Source organism: Ambystoma mexicanum, chromosome 13, assembly GCF_040938575.1.
Source record: "Ambystoma mexicanum isolate Mex_15411 chromosome 13, UKY_AmexF1_1, whole genome shotgun sequence".
NCBI lineage: Eukaryota > Metazoa > Chordata > Amphibia > Caudata > Ambystomatidae > Ambystoma > Ambystoma mexicanum.
Genome location: NC_090938.1, coordinates 49,792,104 through 49,815,421, shown reverse-complemented (window position 1 = coordinate 49,815,421; position 23,318 = coordinate 49,792,104). Strand labels below are relative to the sequence as shown.

General features: G+C 45.9%; 1 protein-coding gene across 1 annotated transcript in view; it reads left to right on the top strand.

Moving 5' to 3' along the window:
• The window catches only part of SLC26A9 (solute carrier family 26 member 9), a 501,176-nt gene that overhangs the window by 68,188 nt on the left and 409,670 nt on the right, over window positions 1-23,318 (top strand). Inside the window, exons 2-3 of the mRNA XM_069633170.1 lie at window positions 22,172-22,311; window positions 23,008-23,118. Coding sequence (XP_069489271.1) covers window positions 22,172-22,311; window positions 23,008-23,118 — 251 coding nt within the window. The remainder of the gene's footprint in view (window positions 1-22,171; window positions 22,312-23,007; window positions 23,119-23,318) is intronic.

Below are 23,318 nucleotides of genomic sequence, written 5' to 3'. Positions count from 1 at the left end.
CAAAAAACAGGTGAGCCAAAATCGCCGATCAGCCAAGATAGGGCTACCACACGACCCCAGTCTCCTTCTAAAAAGACACCGGTCAGCAGCGAAGGCTGTTGGTCCATGTCCAAACAGTGGGCGAAAATCCCGTCAATGAAAACATCATTGTCAAAGACGGATAAGGACTCATGCCCGTTAACAAAGTCGACCTACCATTCGTCGAAACCATCCTCCCCGACGAAGGAGAAACATAAAGCCAAGTCATCCACGAAAACCCCATCTTCGTAAACAAAAAAGAAACACTCCTTAGCATTACGAGTCCCGTAGACATAGGTCCTCCTCGGGACAAGAGCCGTCCACGAGACATCCCCCATTAACGAAACAAAATCATCCACGGGACATGCTGCGACGAAGAAATATGGCCATCTGTAACGCTCACCTGATTCCCGCAGAGGCGCCGGTCTTGACTGGGTGAATGCCGTATCTTCAAAGGTGATGTGTAACACACGGTTGGCTCTTTGGGCTGGACCTCTGTGCACTGTATGTCTGACTCGAAGAGTAAGATGTCTGCAGATAGAAAATATGGGATTAATGAACTGGGGTTATTGGGTGCCTCTCTCCTCTTCCCTTTCTCTTCTCCTGTAGAACCCCAAAGGTTAACGCCCTCACCTTAGGTAAGTGAACGCTGAGCTCTCCATCTGCCTCGGGGCAGGGTGCCGTAACCAGTTTCTTCACTGGATAAGGGTGCAGGCCTCTTGACCTCAGAGGACTGCTGTCCGTCGTTAACTGCACGAACGGTAAGTTCTGGGCACTTCAAATGTCTTAAAAGTCTTTTGTAATGATATCTCTTGTTTTGCAGGGTTCCGGCGATGGCGGATGGCGGGCTGATGAGAGTTGAGGATCGAACCCGCGTGAGGAATAGAAGCGCCTGGAAGCACGTAAGTAAGCGCTTGTAGCCTGCTTCACGATGCGCACTAACTGTCCCTTTTATCTTGCAGGTACAAGTTCGGAGCTTTAGAGAAGCTGAAGGGTGCTGGAATACCCACTGGATTTGGCGTGGGAAGGAGTAATGGCACGTGAGTAATAAAGTTGCCCAATGTCTTTAAACGCACCTTCTTTTGTCTTTCAGATGCGGGATGCAGCGCCGAAGGCCTCCGGAGCGTGCGAAGAGCTGGTAAGCTTTTGTCTTTCAGATGCCGGAATGCAGCGCGAGGCGTTGGTGACAGCCGATGGACCAGGTAAGAGATGCGCTGCCACTGAAGACCGTAGTGCTAACCTGTTCTTTCTTTGTCTTTACAGGTGCTGCTGAAGACTGGATTCCAGGATGGTAAGCCTTTGTTCCCTTAGGCCCAGGATCAGAAGCAGAAGACACGATGAGCGTTCTGCTGCAGAGAATGCAGAATAACGCAAAGCAAGATTCATCCATCGGGTGTGGTTTAAATAGCCTCCTGTAGTGCTTAGGTGTCTCCTTCCACAGCCACGCCTAGGTAAGAAAAGAGTTCCTGCTTTCCAGAAGAGTTCCAGTGTTCTGAACCTAGGGAGTGGCTCCTGCCCCACCCAACAGGAAAAGTAGTCCCAAACAGAAGAGGATCAGGGGTTCAACTGGCAGGTAAGTAAGCAGCATGGTCTGCTGCAGGTAAGTCCACCCAAGCATTATGAGCCCGGCGCTTCCAGCGCTGGGACTGGGCATCTTTATGAGCCTGGTGCCACTGGCGCCAGGACATGGTCCAAAAGGTCCCAATTGGGACTGGCTGGCACTCGGAACCGGGGTTATGGGTCTGCTTCCAAGGGAGTCGGGCAAGTCCTGATCTTTTGGAAGCAGAGATCATGACACCATCACTCGTCGACACCCCCGTCAATGACGAAAAAACGCAAATCTCCAGCGGGTGTCACTGTAGATCACCAAACCCTTCATTAACTTCGACCATGGCTCAAATTATAATTAATTCTGAAAAACCTAACCTCCTGCTACAAGTAAAGGAATATTGCAAACTCCAACAACTGAACCAACGGAAACCAAACATCTCCCTCTTGGTATGTCACCCATAAGCTTAACAGAAATCATGCCTGAAGAAATCATTCAGCATGAAATAACATCAGACTTTGAGCCGCCCAGAGAGGAATGCCCAAGGGTCACGGATTTTGATTCCGAGGAATGCAGGATCCAACCCCAGGCACAAGACAGATCTTCCAGTAGACCATAATCAAGAGGGGAAGGAACTCCAAAACACAAAGTGCAACCCTTGGTTTTTCCCCTATACCATCGGGAACAGGAGGTATGACTCCAACATACCCTCTTATTAATTCACAATCTTTGCTATCCCTGCAAGTTCTTTCGACTCTGCAAAGTCTACTTGGACAGCTCAATTCTAGACTTCCACCACCTCAACATCGGGGCATCCATTAATGCAGAGACCAGGTTCCTCCAGGTCTACATGCATTACAAGGAAGAGATCAAGGGCACTCATCCAGGGACCACACCAAGCATCCATGGTCGGCGAAAAGGTTACACTCTCAGCCCAGGCCTCCACCTCCACGAAGAAATAGCCAGCTAATAGTCGAGCAGGAAGAAGGGGAGCTTGTGAATACAGATCATGACACTGGTCCCTGGGACACAAGCTCCACCTCCTTGGCCATCTCCCCTTATCATGACACTGATAGCCCAGCCCAAACCTTTCCACCAGATGACATTGGTGCTTTCCACGCCATGGTATCAAAGGCATGCCAAGAATGTGGGCTAACTCCTGCAGAGGAAAAGGAAGGTTGCTTTCTTTTTCATTAAATGGGTAAGGGCAGGTAGGCTGTATTTTCAATACCAATCCTGGACCAATTTTGGCAAGAGGGGTTGTGGACCCTGAAGCATCCTTTCTCTGAACCCGCTGTAAAAAGAAGGCTAGACAATGCGACCCCAAAATGTCTAACCTCCCAACCTTGCCCAGAGATGGTCGTGTCAGCTGCGGAGACTTACAAGGCGTGTACCCGAAACAAATGCGCTACACCTCCCGATAATGAGGGCAGGAAAATCGATGGCATTGACAAGAAAGTGCTTACCATTGGGGCAACAACAGTTAAAGCGGCTCGCTACAACCGTCAAATATGGCACAGATTTGCCCTCATATTAGCGCACTTGCCAGAACAACAACGGAAGGAGGCCATGGCATTGGTACGTGAAGGGGAGGGAGCCGCAAACCACAGCATCAATATTGCAGTTGATCTCACGGAGACGGGATTCAAGCAAATCGGTAATGTTGTCGTCCTAAGAAGACAGGGATGGCTACGCTGCACTGACTTTAGACAGATGGTACAACATAAATTCGTTGATATGCCTTTTGAGGTAGTGAACATTTTTGGTGACAAAATCGGCAAAGCCCTTAAGGCAATGAAGGCAGACTCCACTGATACTGCTAGTTCATTAACCACTCTACAAGGCAGAAGGTTGTTTTGTACCTTTCGAGGAGCCTCAAGCCACATCAGATTGTCGCCCTCAAAGGACAACAAGACCTAGGGAAGATCCGGCTACTACTCTCAAGGATATACACAAAGCTACCAGTCCTCCCAACATAGCAGGAATTACCACAAAGGTCAACGCAAACGCAGATCGGCCACCTGGCAAAGAGGTAGGCAAAGCAAAACCCAACATTGACTGCCTCGGGGGCAGACCAGTGAGGGGAAAGATTTCGACAGATGATAGGCAATTACAAAGGACAGATGGGTGCTAGATGCCATCCAACATGGCCACCTGTTGGAGTTCAAACGCAGGCAGAAACCCTTTCCTCCTGTAAAGATGTCACACCTGCACCTTCGAGTTCTCAAGCAAGTAGTGCAGCAAATGTTACAAAAACGAGGAATAGAAAGAGTTTCTCCTTCATCTAGGGGAAAAGGAGTATACTCGAGATACTTTGTAGTAAAGAAGCCGGACGGGAAATGGCATCCAATCCTGGACCTAAGAAAATTAAACAAAAACATCAAAAAACAGAAGTTCAAAATGGTCAGACTTCAAAATGTCATAAAGGCAGTACAGCCTCACAAAGATATAGTGGTTTAGACCTAAAAGACGCTTACTTTCACATCCCAATACACCTGAGACATCGGCAGTTTCTCAGATTCAAAGTCGGCAAATCAGCCCCCAGGATGTTCACCAAATGCCTAGCACCAGTGGCAGCTTCTCTGAGAAAACCTTTCCACCATGTCTACCCTTACCTAGATGACTGGTTGGTCCGAGGCTCAACACATCAAGAAACTGTGGCTTCTCTGAGGGAAGCGGAAACTCTTCTACAACAGTTGGGATTTGCAATCAACTACACAAAATCCTGCATAATGCCATAGAAAACTTTGGTGTTTCTGGTTGCACAATTTTCCACGGAACAGATCCCCATCAGTCCCTCAGCTTGCAGAGTTTGTTTATTTGTTTGTTTATTACTTATATTGCGCTTCAGACCCATAGGTGTCAGGGTGCATTGCAGAAGAAGACTTACAGCTTAGTTACACAACGTCATCGTATTATCCAATTTACACTACACATCAATATTAAGGTGAAAATTACAATTGAATAGGTACAAAGAAGAGTGCTCTAATGAAAACACACTATGTATTTGATTGAGTTTGCATTACCTACACGACTGTTGTGTCAAACTATGTGACCCCATGTGTTTGTAAATATATCCTATAAGCCTGTACGGTTGGTTTCATTAAACCGTGTGATGTTATGCTGTTTGGAGAACTGTTCACTCTATGTTGATTTTTTCAACTGCATAGATAAACAAACTATTATTTTCTCCAAACAACAAAGAAAGTGAGTTTCTTTCTTTTTCTCCTTTAATGCAGAGGGTAATAAGAGGGGAAACAGTGTGTTTTCATTAGAGCACTCTTCTTTGTACCTATTCAATTGTAATTTTTGTCTTAAAGTAACCCTCCTGGGTAGAATAGGTCCATAACCAGGAGCCCATTTTTTGAATCAATATTAAGGTGACATAATATCATACAATTTACCTCTCATCTACACAGTAGACAAGATAGTGTGCTTATATACAGGTTAGTTACACATCAATATTACAGTATCATAGAATCATATATAATACAACTTAGCTACACTGTAGAGGTGATAATGTACACATTTTACAGAGTGGTTCATAAATCAGAGTGGTTAGTCCGGCAAGGAAGTGACGTTGGGCATTATTTGTCGGAATCTTTGAGCCATGTTATAAAATTCTGATGGAATTTCAGGTATGTTTGATCCACGTGCAGAGGCGGGGGTAGAGAATTCCAAAGTAACGTTGCTTTAAACTGGAAACATAGTCCCCCTACTCTAGACAGTTTGAATCTAGGGACTAAGAGACTGTTCAAGCTAGATGATCTGGTATGCCTAGTGGAGATGGTTTTGATGAATCTGTCTGCGAGGTACCAGGGTGCTGCATTGTTCAGGCATTTGAATGTGAGTGAGGCGACCTTTAACTGGATTGTTTCATAAGTAGAGAGCCAATTATTTAGTTTACTAACTTCGGATATGTGCTCTCTCCTGGAAATACCAAGAGCTGCTCTCAAGGCGTTGTTCTGGAGGAGCTGGATTCTTTTAATGGTTGCCTTGTTGGCTCCAATGTAGAGAACATTACAGTAATCCAACTTCGACAGAACAAGCGCTCTTCCCAAGGGAATACAACTGTTGTTGGAGAGGAAAGCTTTACCTGCTCTGATTAATTTACAGGTATATGCAGTGGAGGATGCCATTGAATTAACCTGTTTATTGGAAGTGAGGGTCGAGTCCAAGTAGACACCCAATGTTTTCACCTCTTTGGCGGTTTCGATGAGTTTATTGTCTATGTTGAAGGGTGAGTATCTAGGTTCTAGTTTTTTTAAGAGTGGAGGGGGTGCCCAGGATGATAATCTCTGTCTTGCTTGTCATCATTCAGGCATAGTCCATGAGTGGCCATCCATGCCTGGATGTTGAGATACACAATATTCACCAAGGCCAAATCCTTTTCATAATCACCAGTAAGAGGTAGGAGAATCAGGGTATCATCTGCGTAATTAGTGTAGGTGATACCAAGATGGTCCAGATCATCGAAAAGGGGCTTCGTGAAAATGTTTTATAGTGTGGGAGAGACACATGAACCTTGGGGAACTCCACAAGTAATGGGGATGGGGTCTGCGGAGGCTGTGGGGGAGAAGACTCTCATAGTCCTATTGTTAAGAAAGGATTTGATCCATACCACAGCTTTGTCAGAGAAGTGGGCAGCCGTGACTAAGTGGTTGCAGAGGACCTTGTGATCCACACAGCCGAATGCCGCTGACAGGTCCAATAGGAGGAGTAGGGCTGATTTACCCGTATCTCTTAGCTTATCGATTTGGTCCTTTAGGTCGATTAAGGCTGTTTCAGTTCCCTACTGAGGGCGAAAGCCAGACTGGCAAGCTCCTAGCAGGTGGTGAGATTCCAAATAGGTCTGTATTTGTGAGTATGCCATTTTGTCTATAATTTTTAGAAGAAATGGCACTGTAGTGATTGGGCAGTAGTTAGTAGCTTTAGCGGGGTCCAGCATCTGTTTTTTAAGTAAAGGTAGCACCCAAGAATCTTTGAGGTTACTTGGTATGGTGCCCGTGGAGAATGACGCATTAATAAGTTTGGTGATAAAGGGAGCCAAATCTCTGGCTGCATCCTTTATTAGTTGGACAGGGCATTGATCTCCCTTACAATTAGAGGGTTTGAGCAAAAGGATAATTTTTTCCGTTTCCTTGATAGAAACTTTAGAAAATTTGAAGCGCGTACGGCAAGGAGAGGTGTTGATGGAGGAGGGTAGCAGGGAACTGTTGTGGGAAGGGCTGGTAGTAAGTGATGCTTTTTTTTGGCAGTTTTGACTTGTAGGGTTGTAACTTTGTTGGCCAATACTTGCTGTATATTGGAACACCAGGATTTATCTTTTACACAATTGCCAGGTAATGGGGTAGGCGTTTCTAGTTCCTTCAAAATGATGAAAAGTTATTTAGAACTAGAGTTAGCTTTAGAAATTCTAGTATTATAAGTGTAACGTTTGGCCAGTATTATTTCCTTTTTGAATATAGTAGTTATATTACTTAGATTGGTTTTCTTTTCATCCGAGGGTAGTAATCTCCATGCTGCTTCGAATTGTCTTTTTTTTGTACGTAGGGTTTTTAATTGTGGCGTGTACCATGAGTTAAGGTGGGCTTTGGGTTTACCTTGCCTCAGTTTGATGGGTTCGATTAGGTCAAGGGAGGTGGACATAATTTTGTTATACTCATTCACCAAGGCTTCTGGGGCCAGGGTATCTGGTAGAGAGTTAAGTTTAGGGATAATAAGGGGGAGTAAATTATCTGTGGTAATGTTCTTTTTGTTTCTTGTGGGAATAGGCAGAGCCATTTGGATGAGGGTGGGGGGTCGGTCTTTGAGACATTAATGAAAAAAACACTAGGTAGTGGTCAGTCCAAATTTGGGGGGAGATCGACATCATGGAGGCATTACAAATATAGTCTGCCACCCTTTGTTATGTCTAGGGTGGAGTACTCTTTGGTTAAAGCCAAGTTTAGTCAGAATGTTGGCAATGACTTTGGAGGAATTATTTAGGTTCTTCGACAAGATATTAGATAGATCCTCAGCAAAGGTTCCCATGGGGCCTGGAGGTCGGTATATCAAGTGGATAGTGAGAGTCTGGGAGTTATTGATGAGCATCTTAGCTGTGAGGCTTTTGCAAGATGTGATGTCAGAGGTTGGAGCTAACCTAATGGAAAGGTAAGATTTGGCAATAAGGGCTATGCCACCTCCAAGTGCTTGACGTCTGTCAGATCTTAAGATAGTGTAGCCGCTGGGGATAGATAGCATAAGGGTAAGGCCTGCTGCATTGTGCAGCCAAGATTCAGTGTTAGCCAGAAAGTCAAAGTTGTCATTCTGGATAAGGTTGGCTATCTCTGTAGCATGTGCTACCATCGATCTACCATTTATTAGGGCTCCTTTAAGGAGAAAGCTGGTCGGTATTGGAGTAACAGAAGTTTCTGGTGCAGTGGTCTTAGGTTTGAAAGTAAAGTGGGTATTTGTCTCAAAAGCTTTGGGAGGGCTCAATGGTCTTTTGGTCCTATTATAGGCTATGTTGTTGGGCGGCGTAGGCTTCCTGTCATTAGTGGAGGAGAGTGTTCCAGCTGGAGGTTCGAAAAATTTAGATAGTCTAAAGCGTAGTCTTTTGTTCCTAGCAATTGTATCGCATGGTTGGGTGTCGTAGATAGAAGGCAAATGTGGGCTTGCCCAATTGTTGATAATGATAGGTAATTGGGTGTTAGTCTGGCTTGACTGGGCCATGGTGGTAAGATAAGGTGGGAAGAAGGGGGACAAGCACAAATCTGTCCAAGTATTGTGAGAGCAGGCTAAAGTTATGTTCAGTATTACTACAAGTGGGGGGAACTTTACAGCATACATTTTGTAGTGGCACAGTAGTTTGCTAGGCTTCTTGTAGTGTTATGTCTCATGCAAATGGGCTTGTAGCAGTTGTATGTGAATGCAAAATTATTTGTATGCAATTTTAAACAATATTAGGACATGAGGGATAAGGCTAAGTTAGTACAGGAGCAACCAGTGTCTAGATCAGAGTAGGGGATATACACTGCAGAAAGTTGGATTTGTACATAGAGATGGACTACATCAATGATGTGTGCTACATATAGTTTGATCAGAACCTCAAATTGTAGGCTGATTGGTTTTGATCAGCATAACGTGCAGAAGGGCACTTCAGGTCAAGCAGCATAACATCACAATTGGGCTGAATCGTTTGGGCATCATAACGTGCAAATGGGCACTTCAAGTCAGGCAGTTGGATTTGTTATTATATGCAAATATTTTAAGAATTGGCAAAAGTGCAGACACGCTGGGGGTTGTAAGAACTAGTTGTATCAACAGAATAGACTGGTTCATTTTATGCAGGGGCTTCGACTGTCAGCAATATAGGATAGTTCAGTTTGTCATAGGAGTGCAAGGTATGTCGTATCAAGAGAATGCAAACATTGTTCAAAATTGGCCACAATAGGCACACACTGAAGCGCTGAGGAGCCTGGTTACAGCAGCAAAGTAGGATAATTCGAGTACCGTAAGTGTGGTGTGTAACTTGGTTAGCCTCAGAAAGCAGATAGAAAGCAAAGCGCAACTATTTCTTCACAGTTATATGCGCAGCAAAGTCATTGTAAGGTGCAGAGAGGTGCAGTGATACAGTAATATGCAATCTGAAAGCTGCAACAATACACATGTAAGGAAGTGTTCATTCGCAAGTTCAGGAACTGAGTTTTACAAATCTGTGACAGTCTGGGGGTACAAAGCTAAGTACATAAGTTGGGCAACTTGCAGCATGTACATAAGCAGTATAGGTGAGCGCGGGTAACACTGTGCGAGTTTTACAGTTACTGAGTCAAGCGGTACACCTTGAAATGCACCTCATGTGAGCAGAGCAGGGACAAGGGTAGAAACACGCTAGTGGACAGGGCGAACTCACCAGTTCAAAGAGATAGTGTTTCTCGTTCTGGAAGTGTTAGTAGCCATATGATTATGGGCATGGGCGGATGGCCTTGAAAAGGACAAAGGTGTCTTACCTCAGTCAGAGGGACTTGGCTTGGGGCAGGTAACCGCGCAACCAGTGGCTAACAGGAGCTAACATGGCCTTATGCTGGCCTTAGCTGTGGCCGACTCCTCCGCCTGCCGGCGGATGCCCCTACAGTTTATTCTTATTGTTGCCTAGCAGTGAAAAAATGGATCACCATGGCACGCTGTTTCACCCCAAACAAACAAATCACGATGGGCAAATACATGGCTCTACTAGGGACTATGTCGTCCTGCATTCCACTAATACCTGATTGCAGGCTACACATACGACTGGTACAACACTACCACCAGATGATCTCAGACAAAAGGATCCTGGGGAGACAAGATAACCATCATCAAGGCACTCTCAAAATCACTGAAATGGTGGACAGTCCTCGACAACATATCGAAAAGGAATGCGACTTGTAGAACCAACTCACCATCTCACTATCGTGACAAATGTCTCCTTGGCGGGCTGAGGGAGCTCACCTAGGAGTACACCAGTACAGAGGCCTGTGGACTGCTGAAGAATCGACAAACGTCCTGGAGCTGCGAGCGGTCCATTGGGCCCTAAAATCCTTCCTTCCACTGATCAATAATTCAGTAGTGCGCTCCTCACAGACAATACCACCACAATGTTTTACCTGCGCAAGCAAGGTGGAACAAGGTGAAACACCTTGGGGGTCATTCCGAGTTGGGCGGTAAGGGGTTACTGGCACCGGTAAGGATGCCGGTGCCGGTAACCCCCTACCGCCCTATTCCGAGGTCCCTTAGCGGGTCCCGCCAGGAACGGCTGGTCTGACCAGCCGTTCTTAGCGGGACCCGTTAAGGGACCTTGGAGCTAAAAACGGGCCTGCAATTTGCGGGCCCGTTATTAGCACCTTCCCCATTCCCATTGAGCCCTATGGGTGCTCGAATGGGAATGGGGAATGGTATTTGGCATGGGGACTTACCGGGTCCGCATAGGTCGGAATGTCCCGGTAAGTCCCCATTCCGCCTACCCGGACCCGGGTTTGGAGGCAGCAATGGTGCTAATAGCACCATTGCTGCCTCCAAACTCGGAATGACCCCCTTGTCTCAGGAATCTCAAGCCACTGGTCACTGGGTCATTCCCAACAACATTGTGCTGTAAGCATTCCACCTTCCGGGAATACATAACCAGCAGACAGACTCCCTCAGCAGTCCTACAAATGGCACCTTCACTACAACCAAATAAGCAAAATCTTCTCAGCATGGGGCCAGCCTCCTCTGGACCTCTTCGCCACAAGTAGCAACGAAAATGCAAGGAATTTGCAAGGAGGTTATCACACCACAGCTCACAGGGGGACGTGTTCACATTCCCATGGATCGCCATTTTCGCATATGCATTCCCTCCATTTCCTCTGATCAGAAAAACAATCCAGATGATCCGCAGGTACCATTGCACGATAATCCTAGTGGCACTGTACTGGCCCAGACAAACCTGGTTCTTGGAGCTCCTTTGGCTATCGGTGGACAAAACAATACATCTGGGGTCCAACCTCCTGTCACAGAGCAACAGGACAATTCTACATCAAGACCCAGGCTCCCTCAAGCTGACAGTGTGGCTCCTGATCACGCCCAGTTCAGCCATCCCACAGGAATGTCAGCGCATACTAGCGGCAGCTAGGGCACCTTCCACTAACAAGCCCTACAACCAGAAGTGGAAAAGATTCTGCACATGGTGTTCGCAGCAGTCCAACCTTCACCCATCTGCCATACAACCACAACAGGTTTTGCCCTATCTGCTGAAACTAGCAATGGAAGCCCTGGCGATCTACTCTATAAGAGTACACCTTGCAGCAATCTCCAGGTTCACCAGGAAAAGAGGAAACACCACTCTTTACAGTAACAGGCTCCGCAAACACTTCCTAAAGGGGCATTTTCGCATTTTTCAACCGAAGAAAAGAATTACACTGGTGTGGAGCTTGAATCTAGACCTAGCCGGCCTCATGAAACCCCCTTTTGAACCTCTCTCTTCTGTGTACATCAAGTTTGTAACCTAGAAAGTGGATTTCCTAATCGCTATTCCATCCTCCAGACGAGTCTCTGAACTACAAGCCTTAGTGGTGGACCTCCGATTTGCAAAGGGCAAAGTTATCCTCTCCATCAATCCTCAGTTTATCCCAAAAGTACCATTGAATTCCATAAGAATGCAACTATCACCCTACCTCCATTCTTTCAGAGCGTCATCTCAACGGAGAGTATTACACTCCCTGGATGTAAAAAGGATGTTACAATACTAACTGGACCGGACAAAATCCTTTAGAGCGGTAAGACAGCTTTTTATCGCTTTTGGTCTCTCGAACAAAGGAAAAGCGATCACAAAACAAGGCATTGCAAGGTGGATATCCTCTGCTACTTGCTTCTACGACGCATAGGCCAACAGGTCACTGCAGACTACAGCCAGGGCACATTCTACTAGAGCAACAGCGGTCTCTGCAGCTCTCTGGTCAGGAGTGCCCATCAAAGACATTTGCCAGGCAGCAACATGGGTAGTGCCTCACACGTTCAATAGACACTACTGCCTGCAACAACAGCACGCAGAAGATGTGCAAAAGGGACTTCTGGCATGAGCATAAAAATACAAAGGTTTCATATCTTTGTTTGCCTGGTTTTTCTCCTCCACACATGCTATAAAATCTATTCACAGCATGTGAATCCTTGAAAGATCTAATGCTGGAGAACGGAGTCGTTTCTTACCTATAAATCCATTTCTCCAGCGTCAGTATCTTTCATGGATTCGCATGAGCCCTCCAGACTTCCCCTCCAGGCAAACGTCCCTACAAGGGGTTATCCTCCAGCTGGAGTCGTTAAAATCTGAGGGGAAGTTGCTGGGGTGGGGCTATGCACTCGACGTCCTATTGGTGGGGACCAAAAGCACCCACAACGACATCGATGGGACACTCAAGGTGTCAACATTTTACATAGGAAAAATACTGAATCAAAGTAACCAGAGATTCCTTGCCTGACAACGGCAGAATATTCACAGCATGTGAATCCATGAAAGATACCAACACTGAACAAATTGAGTTACAGGTAAGAAACTACTCCGTTCCAACTGATTTTGCACACTTCGCTCATCCTTGCCCTGAAATAGAATATCATAAATGTAATCTGAAATCTGTATGTCAAGCTTACATGGTATGTTATATAAATGTCATGTCACCAGCCGGTGGCAGAGGGCTATGCAAGTACCCAATAGGCAATCTTGTGACGGTATACTGTCGCAAACCCTAGGAATATGAAAACTGCTCTTGGCACTCTTCGGCAATTGGAATAGAGAAAAAAGAGAAAAAGACATTCGCCAAATCTAACAAAGCGTACCAGGTTCCCTCAAACATTTGTATGTTCTCAATCAAGGTGACGGTATCTGGGACTGCAGGAACTAAAAGGGCAGTGTACTTGTTCAATTCTCTATAATCCACTGTCATTCTCCAGCTCCCATACCCCTTTTTCACAGGCCAGACCTGATGAATCCAAGCAGTAGTGACTGGGCGTAATACTCCTGCCTCTACGTATTCTTTAATGGTGTCTGAAATGTCCTTAAGCATACAAGCCAATATTCCGACGCAGCTTGGAGGGAGATGTCATCAGGGAAATCGGGAGACCTACATTTTCCCATAAGAATGCATTGGGGCTACAGTTATTTAAGGCAGGAGAACATGAAAAATAGCAATATTTTTCACAGAATAATGGGGAGTCTCCCGCCTAAATCAGGAGGGTTGGCATGTATGCTTATGACCACGGGAATGCAGTATTGCTTCATGGACACATGCTTCATGGCCAAAGCCACATGCACCAGAGGGATTTTCAATTTGCCCACAATAACTGGTGTACAAGTTAATGCATTCACTCGGAACTGATACGTTTTAGAATGAGTGTATCCAAACATTCTAACATCACACTCACTGTTTTTCTTAACTCAGCATATGTTGGCTGATACGGGGAAGGGATCCACATGGACTCTTCTCTCGGCTCCTCCTCAGCAGGCGCTGAAAGTGAAGTGTCCCTTTTTTACTGGGTCACCACTTGTCGTTTAACTTGATTATAGTGCTCCTTCCCAGCAGGCTTCTCTTTTTGTATAACTCATACATCTCCCTGGTTTCAGTACCATCAATCTCCTCCAGTGGAAAAGCGCTGTACAATTGAACAACATAATAAATAAACAAACAATAACAGTTGAAGCAAATACATTATGAATCAATCGACAAAACAATGAAAAGAGCAATTAACTGAGGGAGTTAGGTTGGGAAGGGGAGAGGGAGTGGAGGGGAGTGGTGAAGATTGGTAGGAGGAGCGAAGGGGGAGGGTGAGAGGGGGGAGGTGGGGGATAGTTAGGGGAAAGAATAGGTAGGAGAGGGGGGAAGCAGGAGGGGGGAGATGATTCAGGGAGGAGAAGGGAGGAGGAGAGATTTAAGGGAAGAGCGGGATGAGGTGAAGGTGGGGGTAGAGCGGATAGCAAGAGGAAGGGAGTTTCAGTGTAGAGGTGCTAGGAGTTGGAAGGAGCGGAAGCGGGAGGAGGCACAGGGGGAGGGAGGTACAGTGAGAAGGAAGTGGTCAGCTGACCGAATGGAACGGGAGGGAGAGTAGAAGGAGAGAAGGGAGGAGAGATAAGGGGGGAGCGAGACCATAGAGAGATTTAACAAGGCAGAGAAATTGAAATTTAAGTTGGGAGTGAAAAGGAAGCCAGCCAACGGAAGAGAGAGAGGTAGAGATGGAATCACGGGTGGTAAGTAGACAGAGGGTACGAACAGCAGAGTGGTAGATGGATTTAAGAGGGGCAAGGTGAGAAGTAGGAAGCCCAAAGAGTAGGGAGGAGCAGTAGAAGAGGCGGGAGAAGATGAGGGAGAAGATTAAGAGTTTAGTAGCGTGGAAGGTGAGAGAAGGTCGGATTTTGCGGATATTGAAGAGGAGGTAGCAACAGGTGCGGGAAGTGAGGGAAATATTTTGGGAGAAGGAGAGAGAGGAGTCAAAGAGAACCCCTAAGTTACAAGCTTGAAGAGAGATAGGAAGATTGGAGGGAGGAAAGTGAATGAATGGGGGAGGAGAAGGAGGGGGAAGAGAGTTATAGGGAAAGAATACAACTTCGGTTTTGTCCGGGTTAAGAGAGAGAAATCAGGAAGACCTCCAGTTTTTAATGGCAGTAAGGCAGGAAGAGAGTTTTTGGTGAAGGTCAGATGAGCAGGAGGAGAAAGAGAGAAAGAGTTGAGTGTTGTCGGCATAAAAGTGGTGGGAGAAACCAAACGAGGAGATGACAGGGGCAATGAGGTGTAAAGAGAGAAGAGGAAAGGACCAAGTACCGACCCTTGGGGTACACCTTATTCAAGAGGATAGGTAGGAGAGGAGCGACCACCCCAGGAGACAGTAAAGGAGCGTGATGAGAGGTAAAAGGATAGCCAGTTGAGGACAGAGCCTTTGAAACCAAAGGAAGAAAGAGTGTGAATGAGGAGAGGACGATCGACAGTGTCAAAGGCTGCAGAGAGGTCGAGGAGAATAAGGATAGAGGATTGTTTGGCGTCGCGAGCAGAGAGAAGGGAGTTGAGAATAGAGGTGAGAGCAGTTTCCGTGGAATGTTTGGACGGAAGCCTGATTGGTAGGGTGGTAGGAGAGAGGAGTTAGTAACAAAGGATGAGAGGTGGGAGTAGGCAAGGCGCTCGAGAAGCTTGGAGAGGAATGGGAGAAGAGAGATGGGTCTAAAGTTAGAGGTGAGAAGAGGATCAGCAGAAGGTTTCTTCAGGATAGGGATGATCGTAACATGCTTGAAAGCAGAGGGAAAAGTTGCTGAGGAGAGACAGATGTTGAAGGAGGTGAGGTAGGGGATAAGAAGAGGGTAAATCTTAGGGATGAGAGGAAAAGGGTGAGGGTCAGAAGGGGCAGACGTGGGGTGGGCTTTGGATAGTAGGGTGGAGACTTCAGAAGGGCAGACGGGAGAGAAGATGGACATGTTGGATGAGGGGGGGAGTATTTTGAAAGATGGAGTATACCATCTTTCAATAATGCCAAAAACATGTCTTTTCTTGCCACTCGGTCATCACTGCTATCTTGTCTCATGCCCTCTGTTCTCTCACTGTGCCCCCTCTCGCTCTCTCGGCCTGTCCTCACATTTGTCCCATTCACCCAGATCTGACAATTGCTGAATCACAATCACCACCTCATCAGTTGGCTTCCCAGTTATACCCACTAACATAACCACTAACAAAGTCCTAATGACACTCTTATATGATGGTGGGGCAGTTCTTGTAACGATATTTCTGGTTGACACTGACAGTGGGACCACCCCCATATGTACTGGTTCATCTACATGAATTGCTTCCTTCATATCACGATCTCTGATTTTCTGAGTCACCTCTATCAAAGTATACCACTTCTTTACCTCACTGGGCCAATCCGTGGTAATAGGATATTTCCTGTTACACTCTTGGGCCGCTAGGTGCAACAGAGACAACTGCAAAGCGTGGCTATTCTCATCTGGAGGAGGCCCGGCCCGCAATGCTTGTATATTGGTGTCATTGGATAAAGGTAGGAAGCACAGGGAATCTGTGGAGTCTACCAACAGGCCCCCTGCACCCCATCAAACATGTGCACCATCCAGGTGAGTAGGGGTTCCCCGGACTTCTGCCTCAAGCGAGTAACAATTTCCCAAACTCCTGTTGTGTGTGATCTTCTAGTGTAGTCAAATCCACAACAACTGCTCCCCCGGGTTATGGGGATGGGGACCAGCCCTGCGCCTTGTTACTGGGTTAGCAGTGACTATCTTTTTGTTAGGTTTCAATCCAGATTCTACCTCCACCTCAGCGCTACACTCAGAGTCAGTGGAATTCCAAATATCACCATCCCATTTATCTGGGTCCCTATCTCAATTACAGCAGCAACTTTCTGCTTGTTTACATTGCCTCAACACTTTTTATACTTATATCGAGCAATCGAGCAACCCTGGCAGCTGCCCTTTCAGCAACTTCTTGGTATTTATTTGCTTCATAATGCCAATTTTCAATTGCAATTGCTGCATCAGTGAAATGTGTTTCTCAGCAGCTAACACTTTCGCTTAATTAAACATTTCTCTGATGCATTCTTCTATAAGTATGCAATAAAATCCACCCCATCTTCCTAACAAATCAAATTCTTTTCCTTTCCAACATGGACTTGCTGCAAACAAAACACTACCTCTGCGGGCCCTGCAATGCCTAAGCTTGCATCCAATGGCTCGCTCAGCCCAGCACTGCATGCCCATTCTTGTGCTAATTTATCATATGGGCTCTTTGCCCAGCCTGGAATCATAACACTAAGGCAATCAATCTCTGCCCGCGGAAGACCCCTTATCTTTTTTCTTAAACAAGGTATTCATATTTACAATAATTTGGAAATGATCTATTCACAGTAACTTATTCACAGCAACCTAAATGCAGTCACGCAATACACACGCTCAAGACACCTATAAAAGTAGCCTGGCTCACATTGCAAAGAGAGAGAAAAAAAAACTCACTTTCAACATAAATCTTGCCCACCAGCGTTTAAGCACAGATCCCTAAATGCCTGGAATTCCACATCACAAGGCAACCCAATGCTCAAAGCACCATATATTTTGCTTCAAAGGTGCACAGAAAATATTTCACAGCCCCAGCACACAACATGAAGAAATGTTAAGCAATGGAGGGCAATTATATACACGCACACCCAACTAGACTGTAAAATGGTTCTTATATGCCCTCTTTGTTCTCCAAATACACACATAAATGAATAAATGCAACAATAATAATAAGTAAATGAATGATAAAAGTAATTTAGATAAAATACATCACCTATGACATAGCTGCCAAGCATGTAATCTCACCAGAACTTCACTGGAAAGCTCCCAAATGTGTTATATAGCTTCTTTCTCTTGTGTGTGGGTCCTCAAGCCCTTTTTCTTATCTCAGGTTCTCCCCAACTTGCTCTGGGTCACAAGCCTATGCCTCTGTATTTCTACGTCTTGTATGGGTCCTTGACCCATATGTTTTGCTTCTGTGGTGGTTGCCCAATTTCACATGGGTACCAGACCCTAATGTGCTGTTTTTTGGGTTCTCTCCCCTTGCTTCACACTCAATGTCCAATTGAACAGACCTGGTGTACTCTCCTGCCAGGTACTGTTTCATGTAGGATATTTTGGAAAGTTTGTTCCAGCTTCTACAGTTTGTTTGGTATCCCTTTCTCCGTCCTGTGATATTGGTATGTGATTTTCTATCTTATTTGGTGCCCTCTATATCCCACCAGCCGGCCTGACCCTTTACCTACCATGGGGAAATATTGTTGTAGTCTCCAGTCTGATATTAGAGTAGAACAGGGCTTCTGCTCGGCTTCCAAATTCGGCATCCTGCTCTCGGCGGCTCTGTGGCGTTACACTCTCTCGTGTCCTTGGCTGCGTGTCTTTCTCTTGCTTTGGCTATGCCGGTCAGGTTTCCTCTCCCCCGTGACTGTATAGGCTCCTGCTCCACAGAGCTGCTGGTGACACTTGTCCCTTCTCTGCAACGTCTTGCTCTCTTTCCATCAGGTCTCTTGCCACAGAACCAGTGTCTGGTTCCTCGCTCATCCAGGGCTGTCTTGACAAGGTACACAGTCCTTACTTACTTTTTATCGCCTGAGCGGTCTTTAGCAGACTATACCACTGTAGGGGAGGACGGGCCGCGAGGCCCTCCTCACCTGCAGCCTTCTCCCCAGGTGAGGACCATGACTCGGTGGGCGTCCCCTCATGCCACCCGGGCCCAGGTGGAGGAGGGTTCACCCGCCGACGACATTGCCCACACGTATCCGTTCCCTGCATATACCAAAATTCAGTTAGGCCTAGAAGCCATCTTGTCTAGCAAAGATGGCATGAGTTCAGCGCACTGTAGCGCGGCCCCCACCTTTGGAGGGCCTTTCATGCATCTCTGCCGCCGCAGCACCATGGCAGCTCCGCTGCGAGCGCGTTCCCATGGGAAAGTTGGGTACGAGCTAACACCAGATATTAACACTGTAACAGTCTGTTATCCACAATGTAATACTGCACCCCGTGTGACCTGGTCCGCGAGGCCAGGGCGACGCAGAAATGAATTCAAGTAGTGGTATTAGTGAACTACTCTTCTTAAACAGAATCTGCAAACTATGAATTAGCCATGAAAGTGAAATGTTTATATGACTTCACATTGTGACTGTACTAATGCTGCTAGATCACAGAGAAAGTGTCTTTAAGTCATATGTAGACACATGAACCCCTATATGTCTTCTTAAGTCACCCATAGTGGCAACCGTCAATCTCTGTGGTCCATAATATAGTTCTACCTCATGTACCGTCGAATGTATATAAATACTTAAACACTGTAGTAGATATAATACCATGTAATGAGAAGGTACTCGGACCGAATGTATTAAAGAAATGTGTAACGAAATTGAAATATAGATGTGTGTTTAAATAAGATCAAAATAAGGCAAAACATTATAAAAGTTCTGCATTCAAAAGTCAGCAACGCACGAGGAAAAAACCTTTGTGAATATATGCAAGGCCATTCTCCCTCCCACCCTACGAAGCCTGCCAGATGAAGAAGCTAAGGCATGTGCCGCGCTCCCTCACCTCCCCCAACCAAGCTGGAGCCGCTTCAGAGAGTCAGAGGCCCCGGTACCGCACCCAAGGCCACAGCCCGCCACCTGTGTTATTTACAGCACGGTAATAAACCCACGTTTGAATCCACAGATCTACCAGCACCCTCTCGTAAATCCCACAACCCCCCTAGACCACCCCAAGAATCATGACCCCGTGCAAAGACGACCCCCAACGCTGGGACAAGACACAGAGACCCATTTATATAATAACTTCTAACGCAGCAGACAGACATGTATCATTCGGCTCAGGCCCCAGAGCCCAGCCCCTCGACCTAAAATACCGGTCAATAGGACACAGGTAAATCTCACCCCAACCGACAACCACCAGACCTCTCACGAGGTGCATTCCTCATGTGTTGCATTTATTTTATAAGATAAACTGCTGAGCGATTTATTGATGAACTTAAATGTCGTTTCTTGAATAACTGCAGTGTGCATGGCCTAGGGCAAACGAGTCAGGAAAGGTATTCATCTTTGTCACAGGCTGCCCCAGCATACCAACACCGCTCGGATGACCTCAAGCTGGCCTGCCAGGCCCAACCCAACCCACGAGGCTGACCAGTGACGTCCTCACGCCAAGACCAACCACGCTGCAGCAACACCTATAGTTAGTCGACGCCACCCAATCCCAATTAACTTGTGCCCCCTATAGTGTGTAGGTTCTGATGACGTTTTTTGTATTAGAAATACGCCTGTCTTTGCTATTGTCAGACAGAGCGCTCTCGGAGGTTGCAGAGTTCTTTGCATGCCCTATTCTTTGGATAAACTCCTACTTACGCTCACCCGCACTCTGTCTTGGCCTTATTCCCATTACGGGAGAGTCCCTTATTGTCTCTCATTGCGGGGAGGATCGTGCTGAAATTGGGGGCGCTTCCTTTCACCACACATGTTTGTTCGGTGGTGAGCTTTTGCCTCCTTATCTGATCTTCTTCGTGTCATTGATTGTATGCACTCCAACTGGGTAAACCTCCTTCTTCCACGTCCCAGTATGATCTACGTGAATGAAATCCTCAATTCTACAGAGATACATAGAGGTGTGGGCACCCCAGGGAATTGGGTGGAGTGAAAGAAAGGATGAGATAGAGATGAAGGTGATGAATACTGCATTCTCCCAAGGCTGTCATCACTGGTCCCATGGAGGGCTTCCCTCCCCATGAGATCCACCCTCTCAGTAACACCCTCGGTGGAACTTTCGGGTAGTGGCCTCATCTCCTGGCACCATGGGAAGGGGCTTTCCCCATGGAAGCAGTTGTTACTGAGTTCCCCCCTTCTCACCTGAGACCCATCCTTGCTGGACTCCGTGGGCAGTGTCTTCTTGCGGACAGACCTGGACTTGAAATAGGCTGAGTGAGTCTCTTCTGACTCCAGCGTGCGTTTAAGATTCCGGGCTGCAGCAATCCGGGGATCCGGGAAACGAAGAAGATGTGCTAATGGCGCACAAGTCCAGGAAGCAAGAGGAAAAGGGAAAGGGGCAAGGAATGGAAGTAGAAAGCTAGGAACCAGGAAAGCAATACTGCGAACTACGGAGCACACGTCTGATCGCTACTTGGCAATAGCATTGAGACGCGCAGAACCGCGGGGGTGCAGTCTATTAGTAGAATACGTTACGTCCAACGTATAGACCGCGGAAGGCATGTCACGCTGGACGGCCATGTTGGGAGTGTCAGGGAATGCAAGGCCCGTTGCGATAAGGACCAGGAAGACCAAAAGGGGCGCATCATGTGGGTCATGACAGCAGTGACAATTACCTGGGATTCCTCACACCATCCATGCTCCACAGTATGTATACATTTCACTCACCTAAAGTGCTGGAGATGGTGTAGGCATGTTACGTGTTATGGCACTACCCCAGATTGACATGACCTGGTCTCAAGTGTTCCAGGTTGTAGACAGGACAGTAATCTGTGAATGATACTTTGGACCCAATGATATTTTAGACTAAATGAGAGCAGATTCCTCAGCGATCCCCACTAAAGTGGGTGAAGGCAAAATAGAGCGGAAGCTGACAGCGATATGTATAAAGAATGGAGTGATTGATAGTAATAATGGCGACTCATGAGGACATTATTCTGGAAGCCTATTACTCAAATAGCAAAGTACCGCATGCCAGTATGATAAGACAAATTCAGGCGAATTGCATGTACAGATGGGGTCAGCGATGAGTGGAGTTGTGGGATAAAGGGATTGGATTTATTTAAATTCCTAGCTTCCTTTTTTTTGCTCTTCTCCTTTTTTGCTCTTTATATTTTTTTTATGTTGGAAAAGAAAGATTCGAAAAAAAGAATGCACTTCTACTTAAATGGTTCACTGACTGGTGAGAAGAGTGAAAAGCATGGCAGAAATAGATTGAAGGATCCATCCCTAACTATCTGCAAAGTGTGAATGAATATCTCGAACAACACCTTTTTCCTTTCGAGATCTTCATTGATATTCCCAACCAATGTCAAGGATCGGTAAACACTTTTTAACAATAGAGAGAAAATTGTTGCCTAAATAACTTTAAATGTTCCCACATTTAAAAATAAAAAGAATCTATGTATATTTGCAATGAAATGCACTAACATTCTTTTGCTAATAACCTTTGACTCACTGCATATTTTTAAATACAATATTCAAAACAAAATCCTTGGCCCGGGCCCCTCCTATCTAGCAAAATTCAGGATAATTTGTTAAACAGTTCAAAATGTATTAAGAAAAGGAAATAACACTGTTTTCGGCCTACCCGTACTCATCACCCAGAACAAAGGATGCTTCAGTGCAAGACGTGTCCTTAGCAATGGAAAACCATGCATGCAAACTGCATGCTTCTAGTTTTAAAAACAAACCTCTCCGCTCTTTCGATGGGGGATGAGGGTGTCGTGTCAACATAAATTGATGAAAATAGTGATGTTTTTCATTCGCTGAGCCAGCAAAACCATAACATCCCCAATCCTGATTCGCCTTCTAAAAGGACTTGTACTTATTGTGTTTATCCTGTCATTGTGTTTGCAGTTGTTCAGCATCAAAATTCAAAGCCTTGGTCTTTGCCATCTTCCCGATCCTCACCTGGCTCCCAAAATACAAGATTAAAGAATATGCTTTGCCAGACGTGCTCGGAGGTCTCAGCGCGGGCACCATCCAAGTGCCTCAAGGTGAGATCACCTCAGTAAGAAACTTGTAAGCGTGTGGTTGACCGATCGGCCTTAGCGTGGTCTTTGTGTATGCTCACACCATGTTGCTTTTAAAGGGGTTATATGCTAGATATGTGATAGTAAAGTAGACCAGAGGGTGTTTCTTGGCTGTAGTTAAAGCTGAACAGTTGCAGTATCAAACATAGTAATTCTATTAATTCTTGCTTATTTTTCAAGGATATGTTGCTTTTCGAACCTTTTTTTAAATTCCCTTGTTATAATTGTGGTCTTTCACATTTAACTTTCACTCATCAATATCAATGGACTTAATGAGCTCTTTTCTCAAGGACTCGATTTGTTTGACCTGTTCTTATTGGACCACCAGTCATTGCCACCCCACTCATTCTGCATGGCCTTTGCCGATCTCTCGAATTGGCCTGGCCAGGTGTCAGTAGTCCACCCATTCATTCCCAGTGTATCTGTTTATTGCTTTACTCATTATAAGGAAGAGTAAAACTGTTAGTACTGGATTGCAAAGTATAAAACCAGGTGGGCAACTCACACGTGAAATGGGGTAAGTTCACTTTGCTATTTCTGTTGCAGTGGAAAATACTGGCTGTGGTATTAACGTGTCAAATGATACTCGCCAAGTACTTCTAAAACCTGCTTGCATGCATGAGAGAATAATGGCTACTGAAGTGTGCTTCTGTTTTGCAGGGATGGCCTTTGCGTTGCTCGCCAACCTCCCCCCAGTGAACGGACTCTATTCTTCCTTTTTCCCTCTGGTGGTGTATTTCTTTCTGGGGGGGATCCCTCAGATGGTGCCAGGTGAGACCCTCTTATACCAAAACTTAGGCTCAATCTAAGATTCTGTGTCCACTTTAAATTCCCAATTTTGTCGGTGACACATTCTTTTAAATGGTACGCGATGAAATAAATATTTTCTGATTTGTTCTTTTGATTACCCCAAATAAACGACTTACAAATATTGGTGACTTTTCACTGAAAAGTAACAATAACATTGGTGG